Genomic DNA, 17,393 nt, shown 5'->3' with positions numbered 1-17,393 from the left:
AGAAGCAGGCTCCCCGCCAAGCAGGGAGCCCGATGCAGGACTCGATCCCAGGACCCTGGGATCATGACCTGAGCCGAAGGCAGACGCTTAACCATCTGAGCCACCCAGGCGCCCCTCTACAATTCTTTTTTGAACATGCCTTCAAAGTGGAGATCTTTGGCCATGAGCTCTTCTTTGACATCATCAAGTGTGCACTGGCAATCTGTTAGCTCTAGAACTTTCCACTTTGCCTTGAAAGCTTTGTTGCTGTCTGTGGGCATGGCCATGGCTGCTCCAGTCATCTTTGCCTGGATTGTTTTTTTTGTTTGTTTGTTTTTTAGATTTCATTTATTTACTTGACAGAGAGCACAAGCAGGGGGAGCAGCAGAGGGAGAGAGAGGAGGGAGATTGAGAGCCTGATTCGGGGCTCAGCCCCAGGACTCTGGGATCATGAGCTGAGCCAAAGGCAGACGCTCAACTGACTGAGCCACTTAGGCGCCCCTGCTTGGATAATTCTTGACTGGTTATTGGCTTTATTTTGGCTCAGAATGAGAGAATAAATGCTCTGAATCCCAAATACATAGAAGTACCAGGATGTAGCATTTACCCAGATGCAGCTAATGTGAATAGTTGAATTCCTTGCGATAGCATAGCCTTAAAACAGGGTCATTGGAAATAGGACTTTGGTTGTAACAAAGCCCGAGCATGTCATGTTATCCAATCACTAGTAAGAATAATTGGAGGACATGTGTTAAATTCCCTTTCACCATGTTGGTGAGCATAATGATATCAGTCATAAGAGAAGGTAGTACTGTTTTCCCTTTAGTTTTTTGAAAAATCCATCGTTTGAGGTGTTGGAAGTAATATTTTCACGTCAAGAAGGACTGTTTGGGAATATTATTTCCATTTTCCCTGAGGACTCTGCTTTGTACTAGGACTTCAACTGTCAAATACTTGCTCCTGGGTGAGTTTCTTGTTACTCTGCAGCAGGATGGTGGATCATGCCCACAGAGAGGGTGATGATAAACATGGGCAGGAACACCCAGAAGCTCACATTGGAGTCAAGCAGCAGCTCCTGCCATCTTTTTTTTTTTTTTTTAAGATTTTATTTTATTATATTTTTTTTAGAGAGGTGTGGAGGGACAGAGGGAGAGGGAGGGAGAATATTAAGCAAACTCCATGCTCAGTGTGGAGCCAGACTTGGGGCTTGATCTCACAGCCCTGAGATCATGACCTGAGCTGAAATTAAGAGTCAGACACTTAACTGAGTCATCCATGCACTGCTAAAGATTTTATTTTTATGTAATCTCCACACCCAGCGTGCCACCCTATTGCAGAGTTACATGCTCTACTGACTGAGCCAGCCAGGCGCCCTTCCCGCCATCTTAATTTATAGGGGCGCCTGGGTGGCTCAGATGGTTGGGCGTCTGCTTTCGGCTCAGGTCATGATCCCAGGGTCCTGGGATCAAGTCCCGCGTCAGGCTCCCTGCTCCTTGGGAGCCTGTTTCTCTCTCTCTCTCTGTCTCTCTCTGTCTTTCATGAATAAATAGATAAAATCTTTAAAAAAAAAATTTATTGAGAGCCAGCCTAGTCAGGATTGCAGGTCAGGCCCTCAGCCTGGGCATTACCCTGTTCCAGAACTGACCCTGGCTGTGCTGTAGCCTCAGGCCTAGTGTGCTGCCTTCAGCTGGGCTGCCATTTTATTTTATTTTATTTTATTATTTTTAAAATATTTATTTGAGAGAGAGAACGAGTGTGGGGGAGGGCAGAGGGAGAGAATCTCAAGCAGACTCCTTGCTCACACAGGGCTCGAACTCATGACCCCGAGACCATGACCTGAGCCAAAAGAGTTGGATGCTCAACGAACTGAGCCGCCAAGGTGCCCCTGCCATTTGATTTTAAATAGTTTCTGAAGTTTATAGAGTTCTAAAACAGTCATCAAGGTTCCCTGAACTCTTGCTTGTTCTAAACCATCTGTATTAAAACCACATATTGAGGTGAGAGGTACTAAACCTAGGTTTTTTTTGACCACTCCAACCTTCCTTGCCTCAGTGAAAAAAAAAATCAGGCTATAAGATAGTGTATACCATATGAATTCATTTTTATAAAAACACGAAAACTTATTTATCACTGCCTACCATATCAAATAAGTACTCAATAAAAATTATAGCATAATGATTGAAATGATTGAATATGCACTAAAAACAATGGATATATATTATATAATTGTTTAAGAGTAGCACTTTTTTTTTTTTTTTTTTTTAGAGAGCACGTGGGTGTGCACACATGCATGTGGTGGTGGGGGAAAGGGGCAGAAGGAGAGGGAGAGAGAATCTAAAGCAGGCTCCATGGCCAGCATGGGGCGACAGGGAGCTTGATCTCACCACCCTGAGATCACCACCAGAGCCCCCACAAACCCCAAGTGTTGCATTTTATTTATTTATATGTGGTGAGAGAGTGGTGAAAATGAAAATACTTTGTAGCTATAGATAGAGCCATGCAGGAAGTCATAAATTAAGCCATTTCCTGAAATAATCTCATGCTGCTAAGAGATTTTATTATCCTTTTGCTCTGAAAGGCAACATAATAGTTGGGATGTATCATAAGGAAAAACTGTCTTCCGTAGTTGAGGTACATAGAGCACAATGGGGGGGTGCGCCTGGGTGGCTCAGTTGGTTGGGTGCCTGCCTTCAGCTCAGGTCGTGATCTCAGGGTCCTGGGATCAAGCCCCACATGGGGCTCCTTGCTCAGCGGGAAGCCTGCTTCTCCCTCTCTCTCTGCCCCTCCCCACCACTTGTGTTCTCTCTCTCCCCTTTTCTATCTCAAATAAATAAATAAAATCTTATAGAGCGCATTGGGACACAATTCCAAAGCAAATGGCTCACCACAGCTGATAGAGCTCAGCTGTAATGACAGATGAGTGATGGCTCTCTTACTCTTGCTTGAAAACAGCCTGCTTAAGTACTGGAATGGGAGATACACTCACTGGACAGAGACCTTTTAGGTGAGAAATAGAGAAGTTATCCTTGTCCTAGGGAGCTCATAGGCAAGTGACTTTGGGAGGTTACACTTAGAGTTCTTGTGCTTCAGTTGAATTCATCTTTAAAATAAGGATGAGGGCACCTGGGTGGCTCAGTCGGTTAAGCGTTTACCTTTCTGCTCAGGTCATGATCTCAGGGTCCTGGGATAAAGTCCCACATTGGGCTCCTTGCTCAGTGGGGAGTCTGCTTCTCCCTCTGCCTCCTCTTCCCCCTGCTTGTGCTCTCTCTCTCTCTTTCTGACAAATAAACAAAATCTTAAAAAAAAAAAAAAAGGATGGGGGTGCCTCGATGGCTCAGTCAGTTAAGCTTCTGACTCTTGGTTTCAGCTCAGGTCGTGATCTCTTAGTTGTTGAGATCGAATCCCCCCCCCCCCCAAGTTGGGCTTAGCAGGGTGTCTGCTTCAGATGCTCTCTCCCTTTCCCTCTCCTTCCCCCTCTGCCTCTTCCCCTGGTTGCCCCCCCAATAAAGAAATAAAAGCTACCTAAAATAAGGATGATAATATTATTCCTGCTTAAAAGGTTGTTATAATAAAAACTACTTAAAAGCATCACTTGATATTTTAAAAATACAGATTTAGATATGTCATATAATGTAAATTCTAAATTTGCTCATTGTAAGTAAATACTTATTGAATGTTTAAGTCAAGGACTGTGCTAAATGTAATTTTTAAATATGTATTTTCTCAACAGGTGGTACTTTATTTGGTAAAACAATTTCAAAAGGGTCTACAGTGAAAAATCTTCCTTCTGCCTTTTCTCCTGGCCCCCAGGTTCTTTTCATTGTTTTCAGAGAGATTTTATGCATGTATATATATACACACATTAGATACATTGTACTGTGATACTATGTATCTGCTTTTTAAAGTCACAGAAGGTAGCCTATTATATAAACTATACCTCTCTCTTTCTGAGTACAAAGTATTTCTTATCTTTATGTCATTTGATATAATAGTAGTTAAGATAGGTACTCCTGTTACCTCCATTTTATAAACTAGAAAGCAAAGACCTCTCCGTTTCTTAGTACCTTGTCCAGGGACACATAGCTTGTCAGTCATAGACAGGATCTACTTCCTAGGTATAGAGGGAGTTATTTTGGTACCACTGATTTGACTTTTTATCTTGAAACCATTTCAGACTTACAGAAGAGTTGCAAGAATAGAATAAAGAATTCCATATACTCCTTGACCAGATTCTCCATTCGGGTTTCTGCGGCCGTCTGGATAATGTTGGCAAAAAGAGTCAAGCTGGGAGCACATGTTGTTTCAGTTGCACTGTCTTGTTAGCCTCCTTCAGTCTGGAACTGCTCTTAGGCTTTCCGTAGCTCTTGTGACCTTGATGTTTTTGGTGATCACAGGCTGGTCGTTTTGTAGACTCTCTCTCAATTTGCTGTTGTCCTAGATTTCTTCCCAGTTAGGCCAGTATTATACACTTTTGGTGTGAGTATCACCAGTTATGTTGTGTTCTTCCCAGTGCATCCCGTCAGCTGGCATACGGTGGCGATTCATCCCACGACTCCCGTTAAGGAAGAAAAAAAAAAAAAGCAGAAGAGGGGAAAGTAACATAAATTAATTTTCATTTCCGCGGGCCCAACGTTCAAATATCTTTTCTTTGTAGCATCCTGGGGGAGAAGAGGTTCTGCTGGAACAAGCTGGTGCAGATGCAAGTGAGAGCTTTGAAGATGTCGGCCACTCCGCTGATGCCAGAGAAATGCTAAAGCAGTACTATATTGGTGATGTGCATCCGGTAAGAACGAGCTGAGCTAGGAGTGCTTACAGAGACGAAGCTGCTGAACAGCCACAGAACACAAGGAGGGGAATGAATCATTAAAACGGAAACTCATTGAACCCAGCCATCAGGCTACATATTCTCCCAAATCCTTTTGCCTGCTGTGCCGAGATACAGCTTCTTGTATGTAAAGCAACACCAGTAGTTATCTGAAAAGTTAAGGGAAGTGATTTTGGAATTTTTTTTAATTGATTTTTGTGATGCAATTACATCTCTACCTAAAAGAATGATTTGGTTGTTCTTGGAAATTCCTTGCTAAAGGTGGTAACTGTGGACGTTCTAACAAGGGACCCTGATAGGCCCAGAGTTGGGGCAGGGAGAGCATCTGCCTTTCTACAGACCTTGACGTCTTTCAGAGAATTCTCTATTACCAGAATGTATTCTCATGGTCTAAGGTTAGAAACAAGCACTTAGTGCCCAGGGTGAGAATTCATTTGGATATGACTTAAAATATTATTTGTTTTCCTTTCTTAACAGAATGACCTTAAACCTGAAAGTGGTAGCAAGGTAAGAAGTCATCTTTCTCTTATGTGTTTCAAGTGTTTATATTTCTATTTACTCAAATAGAATGTCTTTTGAAAAAATTAACAAGAGAAGTGTTTACTTTCCCCCCAAGCAAAAATCCCATTTTTTCAGGAATTTGGATTCAATGCCATCTCAGGAAAAAAGAATAACTGAGTCTTAAACAGTAGGAAACATTTTGTTCATGCTTCTGTTTGCTTTAAAAAAAAAAAAAAAAGGAAATTCTAAAGCCAGTATGGTTTTGAAAGAAATTAGTTGATAGGTTCAGTTGTAGAAAAGTATTTCTTATTCTTTCATTAAATAATACAGGTGATAACAATTCTGTGTTGGAAAAAAATCATTGGAAAATTGATTTTCGCTTAAAAGTCTGAGGAGTTACAGATTGAAGTAATTGACCGGAATGGGCCTTTCTGTCCCTGTTACCCAGATTTAATCCTTTTATCGTATAGGCTCAAATAGGCCTATACCCATTTCATTTACTCAGTGATACAGCAAAAACGAAAGAGTAAATATTTGAAAAACTTAATGTGCACTGCATAACATACCAGGCACAAAATATGAAAGCCTTTTAGCTTCCCACAACCGGGGCTCTTCATTTCCCTTACTACTTCAGGCTTTTTCTTGACTTCCTCCTTCAGACAGCTATCAGGTTACCCTTTCACTTAAAGGGACAGCAGTTTAGTTGCAACCAGAACGTCATTTCATAATGTCTGCAATCTGTTGCTGTGCAATCCAGAGTGTTTGTGGAAATCAACTCTTTCGTCTTGCTACACTCCGGTATTCTGAATTGTTGAACTGTTTATGAAGGGGGGTGAAATGATTGTTTTAAATGCTTCCGGAGCACTGTTGGTTGGTCTTTTTTCCCCTTCCTAGCACATGTGATGAAGGACAAGTTCGAGCTGTGCGTGGCCTTGCTGAATATATTGGACTTGTCTAGAAAACCACTGGTCTTGGTTAAAGTAAACATTTAATTCAAGGGATATTCCCATTTGTGCCAGAGATACACGTTGTATCTAGGAGCCATAACCCACTTTCACACATCAATCATGAGAGTGCCTTTACTAAAACAATAGAAAATATTTTGGGAATTACAATTGTCTAAAAGTCTACAAATTGCTTCTTGTTGCTATTTTTCTTCCTTGGTGATTCAGTGTGTGGTGAGGACCATTCTTGGGAATGGAGAGTGGTATTTTTCAGATTCTGTCCCTTGGACCACCTGTCTTGGAATCCCTGGGCATGTTTCTGAAGTGTCTATTTTCTGCTTCCACTACTACTGATTCGTAGTCTTTGGAGATGGGACTTGGGAATTTGCATTTGAAGTAACCCAGGTAGCCAAGCACCAGGCTTTTTGCTAAATGATGTGCCAATCTTTTCATTTGGAAACTTGGGGAACTTTAATTCTCTTCTGTAGAAAGCACTGTCCACCTGGTATAGGCCAAAGAATGAATTAGAGATGTCTCAGCTAAATTAAATCTGTTGAGCCTTGGAATTTTGTAAGAAATACAGAAAAAGAAACCCTTTCAACTCACTGAATTCTGTATTAATTTAGAAGTTTCCAAATATAGTTTGGCCCCTGCCTGGTATAACAGTGGCTAAAGGCAGTATATTCATAGCTGTTTTCCTTGGGTCTGTTGTACCCAAAGGACAGTCTCCATTAAGTAGAGAGTAGGTTATAGAGTGTTTCCAGTCACGCTGCTGTATTTTAGGCAGATCAGGCAAGGAAAACCTTTGGCAAAAATTTCAAGGCCATCTACATAGTTTTTACAGAGCTATAGTCCAACCTGATTTCAGTTCCAGGAAGAAAGTCCTGATTTCTTAACAAAGATTTTAAATAAGCACTTCTGTATCTAGGATGTAGATGTCTCCTCTCTTAATTTTTCTTCACTCACCATGGAGTAAAGGATATAAAATTCATTTCATTAATACTTTCTTTTGGTTACAGGTTCCTAAACCTCTACAAAGAAGTGATTTTTTTCTTTTTTAAGCCTAATTAAGAGGTGACTTCTGCCTCGGTACAGAGTTTTCATTTCCCTTCTCTTTCTTTTCCCTTCCTTCATTTCTCCACTTCTCTCCTCCCCCCACAGCTTCCCATCTCTTCCCTGCCAGAACTACTCCCCCCCCAGCCCCACCCCCCCAAAATTAAAAAAAAAAAAAAAAAGCCACTGAGAATGTGCTGTTCCAGAGTAGAAATCAGAAACCTTTCCCCAGTTTTTTGGCAACTACCTTTCCCACTCCTTTTGCTACAACAGAGGTAAATAATTGATGGTCACCATTGTTTTCTTGTTAGATTGATAATGTCTGAGGTCCAGCGCCTTGAAATAGTACAAAACTAAAATGTAAAAGCTTAGAAACTACAGATCTGGCAGCAGATGTTTTTCTCACCTGCTTCAGTCGTAGATAATGGACTAGAATTACAAACCTTTTTGTCTCTGTGAATCTCTTCCTCCCTGGAATAGTCCCCATGCTGAGAGCCATCAGTCTTCTATTCCTACTTGAGTGAACATTTGTTTGGTCTGCTTTGGATTATGGAAACTCACCTTAGAAACACTTGGTGTTGGGGCGCCTGGGTGGCTCAGTCATTAAGCCTCTGCCTTCAGCTCAGGTCATGATCCCAGGGTCCTGGGATCGAGCCCCGCATTGGGCTCCCTGCTTAGTGGAAAGCCTGCTTCTCCCTCTCCCACTCCCCCTGCCTGTGTTCCTGCTCTAGCTGTCTCTCTCTCTGTCAAATAAAATCTTAAAAAAAAATTTTTTTAAAAAAAAAGAAAAGAAACACTTGGTGTTTTCTGTGCCATTTTGCCTGCCTGTCTACTGTAGGGCGAGTAAGCTAGACACATTTGTGGTCCATGATGTCTCTCTTTGGATGATGCGTTCACTTGTGGGTTCGCTGTTTGAGCTGCCGGCAGTTGAGGAGATGAGGTACATACACATGCTAACCTGGCAGAAATAGTCAGTATCATTTCATTCGTTTATTCAGCAGATACTATCTAGGTGACAGTTCAGTTGCTCCAAGTATCATTACAATGAGCAGACTCAGTAACCTGACCATTTTCCCATTTAAATTTTTGGATGGGTAGTACACGATGTACATGGCAAAAAATTGAAATAGTGCAAAAAAGTGTACTTTTATATATATGTTTTATATATAAATAATACCTATCCTTTATATATAATTATGTTAATTGTATATAATACATAAATAATATATTTATATATATATTTTACACACACACACACACATATATATAAAATGACTTCCTTCCATCTCCAACTCTCAGTCTCTCGGTTCCCCTTCCTCAGAGGTAGCCAGCTACCATTTTCTTGTTTTCTCTTCCCAAGAGATTCTATGCATTCATAAATAAAAATGGGTGGACAGACAGATCGATCCATTGATCAATAAGTTGATAAGCAGACTAACATCCCTTCCTTAAAAAAAAAAAAATCACATACTGTTCTATACTTTGTTTCTTTACTTAAAATTTTTATCTTAGTGATTGTTCTTTTTTTTCCTACAAGAAACCCACTTTTTCTTTTCAGATTTTTATTTAAATTTTAGTTATTTAACATACAGTGCAGTTAGTGATTATTGTTTAACAGTATCCCATAGACAAGAATTTTGATGAAATGGCATTTGCCGTACATAACAGGATTTGATGTGTTTTTTAAAAACAAGAGGGGCGCCTGTGTGGCTCAGTTGTTAAAAAATAAGCATCTGCCTTTGGCTCAGGTCATGATCTCAGGGTCCTGGGATCGAGCCCCGCATCAGGCTCCCTGCTCAGCGGGAAGCCTGCTTCTCCCTTCCCACTCCCCCTGCTTGTGTTCCCTCTCTCGCTGTCTCTGTCTGTCAAGTAAATAAATAAAATCTTTTAAAAAACCAAAAAAACACAAAAAAACAAATAAGATTGTGGGGCGCCTGGGTGGCTCAGTTGGTTGAGCGATTGAGCGTCTGCCTTCAGCTCAAGTTGTGGTCCCAGGGTCCTGGGATTGAGGCCTGCATCGGCTCCCTTCTCAGTGGGCAGTCTGCTGCTCCTGTTCCCTCTGCCTCCCCCCTCATGCTCTTTTTCTCGTTCTCTCTCTCAAGTAAATAAATAAAAATCTTCTTAAATAAATAAATAAAAACAAATAAGATTGTCTCCATAAAGGCTTAATGTGTTATTTAAACTTCATTTTTTTAAGTTAAGAACTAACTTTTGAAATCAAGTAAATTCCATGTATGTTAGAAGCAATCTGTAAGTTCATTTAAAAGCAGATAGATATTTTTCTTCCTAATGCTACTCACTTTTGTTATACAACAGTTTTCTAGAACACATAAATAATAACCAGTTTATCTTCTCTTTTATGGGAGAGAAACTAAAAAGAATACATTGTTTGTAATTATGTAATGTAGTTACTTGGTTGCATCATACCAAAATTTTCCTTCAAAGAATTGTTTAATATTCCTGTCATACATAAAACCTAGTTCATTAATGTTTGGAATGGTTATGCAGGTGCCCTGTAGATGAGCGGTGATTGCTCTTTCCCAAATAATTTTGCATGGTTGATTCATTGTTCCTGATTTTGTCTGACATTTCTTTTTTGAAACATAATATTTTCAAATAAAGCATAGGATGTAATGGCAAAATCCCTCTTGTAAAACAAAATATCCATTGCTGAGGCATCGCAAGGATTAATGTCTTCTCATAACGCTTTATTTAGAGATAGTGTGTAGTTTTGCAAAAGAAGGTGTTAGAAGGATAAGGTAACATCTTTTTCAAATTAGTCCTCCAGGGTTAGAACAAGGTTTTCACTTCTTTGGTCCCAGTAGAAATTACTCTGTGAACGTTGGAATTTTTCCTTCAGTGATATCTTATATATGTTATCACAGTGGGTTCTTGAGAGAGTTGTACAGAAATTTGTCTTAAAGGGTGTTTTTCATCTTTGAATTTTGTCCTTACATGCAGGGAGATATTTTTTACTTGACTGGGCTGACTCTAGGGATGACACATACTTTACAAGACAGTAATTATTAATACACTGGAGCTTCTTGAGAAGGCTGTCCTCAAGATCCACACATGGCCATGCCATAGTCGGAACTATAAAATGTTGAAGTCATGTATTTTAATAGTCAAACTTTTCAGATTTTAAGAAATTAATACTGAAATTCATACTGTGACAGTTCATGCTATAAAGTCCATTGTATTATGGGGGGAAAATCCTTTCCGATGGTGTTTGAAACCAAAAGTTCCAAAGTTGTTTTTTCATAAGTTACCGGCCACATAGAAACCACAGTGTTCTAAATAAAAAGCTGCAAAAACTATCGGACCACCCAGATACTCATGAGCTGCACTGAAGGTGTCATGTGGCTAAAAATCCACTTTTTCCAATTTTAAATACTTGGAATCCTCTTGCAATAGCAAGCATCTAATTTAGGAATTGAAACATAAGCTCATTTAAAAAAAAAAAAGGTCCTTATACACTAGCAGTAGGTTTGCCTTCTATTTAAATATCTGAAAGTCTAAACTGTTTAGGCTGAAGGTTCACTTTATAAATGCCCTATCTATATACTTTAATGCATCATAATCATAATTCTGGTGCATCATTTCCTATGTTTATGTTCTGTTGACAGAGTACACTATGCCTTAAGCATGTGTTTTCCCACGTTTTTTCAAAAATGGTTTTCATAGTGAAACCATGCCCACTGACCCCCAAATCCTTTCCTGTATGTTTGCCGATTACTACATTTCTTTGTCATTCTCTTAACCATATCAAAGAGAGTCTGTACTTATGGTCCAGTGCCACTTGGAATCATAGTATCTAGAAGAGCATATCTCTGTATACCAGGTATAAGATAAAAAAATCTACATGTGGGGAGTGTTCCTTCAGTCTTTCCAGACATGGAAGAATAGTGTTTCCTTCTCTCTAACCTTTAGAAGGCTGCTATTGTAGATTTTGCTGAAATGCCCTTGGGCCAGAAAACTGTGTTGAGTTAATTAAATATGGCTTTAGAATTAGAGTTTATCTGGTCTGAGCCTTTCATTTTATAAGTGAGGAAACTGATTTAGCTTTGAACTTGAAGACTGTAGATAGTTTCAGTTATGAGCAGCTTAATAAAAAGGCTACTCAGATATTAGGAAATATTTCCTTTTACCCTACAGAGTCCGTGTTTATTTATTTGTTTTATGAGGGAATTAACGCCTTAATGAACCTCGAACTTAAGAAACCAGTTTATTCGAACAGTTCATTTCTGTTAATTTTGAACTAAAATCAGAGTAGGCTTAAAACAGTTTAGTAGTTCAGAAGTGTATTCCAGAAACATGCATATTAATTACTTGGTAAGGCTTTTGGTAGAAGAACTCTGGATTTGATCTGCTGTCTTGTAACTGAAATCATATAGTATTGCAATTACAGCCTTCCATGCCAAAGATTGCGCAGTCACTGTTCTCCTGACCAAAAATCTTGCATGTAAATTACGATGTGGGCAAGGACAAAACCAGCCAGATATGCCTGAACACACAAAGGGGTAAGTTAAAGTCAATCATAAACTAGGAATTTCACTTAGGCATCCATTAGACTGAGCACAGAGCTTTGGAGTGGAAATGGGAATTGGGGAGCTGTGCATAGAAAGAATGGCAGGGTGGGGGTGAAGGAAGGTTTTGTGTGAACAAAACCTTTTCTTTTTGATTTTGTTAAATTAAAAATAATGTACTTGGCTTCTTTCCAACCTTGGCTGAGGTACTTGGCTTCTAAGAGCAGTGCCTTAAACAACTCTTTCATTATAGTTCACTAAAAGTGGAGTCACTATAGTCTGGCATTTACTTGGCTGTCAGTGTCTTAAAGAGAGGGTCCACTTTTTTTTTTTTTTAAGATTTTATTTATTTATTTGAGAGAGAGAGAATGAGAGATAGAACGAGAGGAAAGAGGGTCAGAGGGAGAAGCAGACTCCCTGCTGAGCAGGGAGCCCGACGTGGGACTCGATCCCGGGACTCCAGGATCATGACCTGAGCCGAAAGGCAGTCGCTTAACCACCTGAGCCACCCAGGCGCCCCTCCACTTCTTTCTCTTCTCTTTCCTCCAGTGGTAGGGAAGTTGATCTTTTTGCCTCCAGGGATGGAATTATCTTAAAACAGGAATTGAGGTACTTAGTTTTGTTTTGTTTCTTAAGTGTTTTTAAAATTTTTTATTGCTTATTAGAAACTGTTACAGTTGGTGCATATTATAATCTTCTCTCTGGTCTTTCTCTTTCTTTTCTCAGTTGCTTTCTGCATTGTTTGAGGTTCACTCCAGTTAGCACACATCCCAGGCTTTTAGTTGTAAAAGAGGCTAAAAGTTTGAAATCTAGAGAATCCAGTAATATGAACTTTGGCTTTTACTATGATTACAGATTAAACATAACACACACATTGCTCTATAATGCCTTCATGTAAGCCTTTCAAATTGTCCTAGTTTTTTTAATACTGACTGTACATTTTTTGTTCCAAAATCATTGGTATATATGTGGATAAAGCATAAAAGACCATGGACATTTTCTTGATGAAATTCAATTATTTCATGGCTACTGGAGTGGAATCTTTTTTTTTTTTTTTTAAAGATTTTATTTATTATTTATTTGACAGAGACACAGCGAGAGAGGGATCACAAGCAGGGGGAGTGGGAGAGGGAGCAGCAGGCTTCCCGCAGAGCAGGGAGCCCGATGCGGGGCTCGATCCCAGGACCCTGGGACCATGACCCGAGCCGAAGGCAGACGCCTAACGACTGAGCCACCAGGCGCCCTGTAGTGGAATCTTTTAAAAGGCAACATTATAAGTTAATCTGACACACACACTACCATAACTACTACAGCCACCACCTTCCAGATGTATAAAACATTTGCTGTATTTCTCAAAGATCAACTAGTAATATGTTTTAATTAACCTGACTCTTGATAGTCTAGTAGAAATGTCCCAGATAGCAGTAATCATCAAGGTCTCAAAGAAGTATAGTAGTTTATTTATGTGCTTTATCTGAAACTTCTTATTAAAAGTTTTACTTGCCTGTAGGCTAATTTCTTTCAGGTTTGGGGCATGTATTCATTTGCATGGCAGTGTTTGGGTATATGAAATTAAAACTCATAAAATAAATAAATAAATAAATAAATAAATAAATAAAACAAACTCATTTCATGATCTGCTCTAAAGTATCTAGACCAGCATGTAGGGTTTTTGGAAATTCTTGGTGATTACTGAAAATTGTGGTTAAATAGAGTTAATATTCTGTGTTCACACCCTAGCATACTTCGACATATTAGCAAAGAGGATATTTTGGGCAGCAGTAATCTATACTAATGGGTTTGTCCTCTGACATTAAGTTAGCAGGCCTTTTGTATATACAGCTAATTAATGGACTCAAGAACTTCATTTGATATTTACTTAAATTGGATTTAAAAGTTTTAATAACAGCTTTGTAAAATATAATTCACATACCATCCAATTTACCTCTTGAAGATGTACCAGTCAGGGGATTTTTGTATATTCATAGAACTGTGCCACCATAATCACAATAATTTTGGAACATTTTCATCATTCCAGAAAGAAACCTCATACCATTAACAGTCATTCCCGTTCCCCTCCAACTCCCCTTCTCCTGCTGCCCCCCTCCCCAAGCCTTAGGGAACCACAGATCTACTTTCTGCCTCTAGATTTGCCTATGCTGAACCTCTCCTACAAATGGATTTCTGTAATATTTGTATAATATGTCGTGTTTTGTATCCAGCTCCTTTCACTTAGCATAATGTTTTCAAGGTTCATCCATGTTGAAGCATGGCTCAGTACTTTATTACTTTTTATTGCCAAAATTTTGCTTTTAAGGTTATTTTGATATTCCACCCGCTTAATTCCATTCTTCCCATTTCACTGTTAAATAAACCCTAGGGTTTCTATCATAATTATTATGATTTCAGAGAGTAACCAGTTCATTTCTGTAAGCCACAAAGCAATCATCTGCATGCTCTAGAGCATTTCACATTTGATCTATTTGACACAAGTTTTGATTTTTTAAAATACGTTTTCAGAAAATATGGTCTTTGCTACTGCCAGTGACAAGCCCAGCTGAACTAGGCATATCCTTGTGATGCAGCTAGTTCATTTCAATATAGTTTGTATCAATAGCATTTTTTTTATATATATCTAAGAAAGTTCAGGCCATTTTTCTATGCTTTCCTTACTTGTTCTTCACTAGGGAGTACCAGTATGTTATCAGAAATAGAATTCTTGGTCCTCCCAGTGCCTTAGGTTTATAAACATCAAATTGCATGAAAGATGAAGTTCTGTTATTAGCTGCAAAGTTTATACAGATATTCAGGAAGATTTACATACTTATTAATCTTCTTTGTTTCTCTTGGTAACTTTTGAATATGCATCTTCTTCAGGACCCTTCGAAAGATGCCCCGTGCAAAAGGTTAGTATACCCTTAATGGACTTCCTTATGTTCAACATAATGTCTGGCCAGAGGTTTTTCTGTAAATATACGTGTATAACATAACTTAAGAATACAGTTTGACTTGGGAAGAAAAGTGGGGAATATAGTTAAGGGTGTTGTGAAAGTATTGTATAGTGACAGATGGTAGCTACACTTGTGGTGAGCACCGCCTAAGTATCAACTTGTCAAATCACTGTGTTGTACACCTTAAACTAATGTAATATTGTATTACTATATTTCAAGTATATGTTAACTACATTTCAATTTTTTAAAATTACAGTTTAACAACTAACTCTTTTTTGGCCAAAATTACTGCAAATTCAGTAGTTCCTTACCATTAGCAAAATTAATTTTGACAGTTTTCAATCGTTTTGAGTAATCTCAAAAGTTCATGCTTTGAGTAATTTTTAAGTTATGTTGTGACATAATTTGGAATCACATTTGGTGAGAGGCCAGTGCATGGACAGCTAACTACTGTTAAGTCAAGCCAACAGTTTCTGCAGCTCAGCCCCGCTATGCAACTTCCACTTAAAACTTAATCTCATTTAATCCTCACAACCACTCTGTAAGGTGTGTGCTATTATTATTGTATTTTATAGAAGGAAAAAATATACATTGCATGTGTATTCAGGGATTTGGGTTTTTTTTCCCAAAGGTTTACTTCAAATAATCCCTTGCTGTGGTTTTAGGAATACAATAGTATGAGTTCTGGAAGGTATACATTTGCCTCTATTTAATCTGAGGTGAAGGACAGAGAATTCAAAAAATTTAAACTTAAAGGAAACTTAATAAATTCGCCTTCTTTAATATTAAGATCTTATGCTCAGCCAAGTACTCTGGAAAGAATTTGAAAACACAAGCCATAAACTTGCAGCAGACTTAGGCTACATATAACACTTGTTAAGAATTATTATGCAGGGACGCCTGGGTGGCTCAGTCGGTTAAGGGACGGACTCTTGATTTCAGCTCGGGTCATGATCTCGTGTAGTGAGATTGAGAGCCCAGTGTCGGGCTCCTCGCTTAGTGGGAAGTCTGCTTGAGATTCCTTCCCTCTCCCTCTGCCCCTCCCCCTGCTTGCTCATGTGCGCTCTTTCTCACTCTCAAATAAATAAATAAAATCTTTTAAAAATAATAAAATCATAAGATATATTTTACAACTACCAGGTTAGCAAAAATTGAAAATTCTACAGATAAGAGAAGTTGTTGAGGAAGTGGATCGCCAAGGTTTGTAGGCCCTCTTAGGGGAGCGTAAATAGGTACAGTCACTTTGGAAAAGAATTTGGCATTATCTAGTAAATTTGGCAATATGAATAACTTTTGACCCAGAAATTCCATTTCTAGGGATATATTTGAGAGAAATGCGTGCACAAGTATGCCAGGAAACACATACATAGAATGTTCATAACAGCATTATTCAAGCTAGCAAACTACTGGAAACAACCCAAATAACCATTCCTTAATAAAATGAATCCAAAAAATAATAAAATAAAATGAATGAATCCATTCTGGTATATTCATAAAGTGTAATACTACAAAGCAATAAAAATGAATGAGTCACAACTACATGCAATAACCTGAGCAAATCTCCAAAACAGAGTTCTGTCTTATGGCCGGGGAAATTACTGTTGCACCTAAAACTCTTCTGGTGCAGCATAAATCCATTTCCTCTGCTTCTATCCCCAATGACAGCTAAGTATTACAAAGGATTGCATGAGGATTGGTGGTCAACCATTCTCAGTCTTTTGCATGGAAGAATTTCTCCTCATTGTTTTCTCAAGGACCCTACTTTTGTCTCTTGTGGTTCTCCAAGATACCTGAATTGATTACCTTTCTGGGGACGTTGTACTTCAAAGTTCCCATGTGCCATAGTGATGTTGTACATGCCAGTTGGCTTGCTTGCTTTTTTTACACTAAGCTCCTTGGTTGACATTCTAAACTCTGGGGCAGCTTTCTGCCATACTTAAATGTACAAAGTACCAGGCATGTTTAGGCAAGGAGAATCATTTTTGTTATTGAAACTGGGCTGGTTTTATTGGCTTCAAAACCTTTTAATACCAAGGATGCGTATGTCTTAGTAGAGGGGCATGCAGGTCATTTGGATCATGGAAAAATTACACTTTAAAATGAGCAGTGCTAATGAGCTGAATAGAGAAGAATTATTTTAAAGAGAGTGATGACAATCCTGAAGTTCCTAAGAAAAGTCTCTTAGAGGACTTCTCAAGCCAACTGCGATTTATTTAACTTTATTCGACCTTCTTTTTCCCCCTAAAAATGTATTTATTTATTTTAGAGAGAGAGCAGGAGGGAGAGGGAGAAAGAGAATCTCAAGCAGGCTCGATCAGGGCTCGGTCCCATGACCCTGAGATCACGACCTGAGCTAAAACCAAGGGTTGGTTGCTTAACTGACTGAGCCACCCAGGCGCCCCAACTTTTTTTTAAGCCAACTGCCATTTATTTATTTAACTTTTTGATATGTTCTATGTGGGTGTGTATCCTCGTTAGTGTCCAAACTTAACTGGAGACTAAGAGGATGGGTCTGGAATCAGATGGGTTGACTCAGTTCGCTTTGTGATTTTAGGTACAAGGCTCGTGTTCTCTATGTATACGAGAGTAATAGTAGTACCTATTTCATAGGGTG

At 39.0% G+C, this 17,393-nt stretch overlaps 1 protein-coding gene and 1 pseudogene across 2 annotated transcripts in view; one reads left to right on the top strand and one right to left on the bottom strand.

Moving 5' to 3' along the window:
- The window catches only part of LOC113935298 (cytochrome b5 type B), a 39,391-nt gene that overhangs the window by 17,857 nt on the left and 4,141 nt on the right, over positions 1–17,393 (top strand). The window contains exons 2-5 of one of the 2 annotated variants that reach the window (XR_003524003.2): positions 4,634–4,762; positions 5,282–5,311; positions 11,711–11,822; positions 14,706–14,734. Coding sequence is in view for 1 of the 2 variants with exons in the window: in XM_027617081.2 (XP_027472882.1) it covers positions 4,634–4,762; positions 5,282–5,311; positions 14,706–14,734 (188 nt within the window). In the remaining variant the exon portion in view is untranslated. The remainder of the gene's footprint in view (positions 1–4,633; positions 4,763–5,281; positions 5,312–11,710; positions 11,823–14,705; positions 14,735–17,393) is intronic. The other variant, XM_027617081.2, reaches the window with a different exon arrangement.
- Positions 117–4,275, bottom strand: LOC113936224 (annotated as a pseudogene).

The sequence above is a fragment of the Zalophus californianus genome, chromosome 17, assembly GCF_009762305.2.
Source record: "Zalophus californianus isolate mZalCal1 chromosome 17, mZalCal1.pri.v2, whole genome shotgun sequence".
Classification (NCBI taxonomy): domain Eukaryota; kingdom Metazoa; phylum Chordata; class Mammalia; order Carnivora; family Otariidae; genus Zalophus; species Zalophus californianus.
Note: the sequence above shows the minus strand (reverse complement) of the source record. Positions and strands in the feature narration are given on the sequence as shown.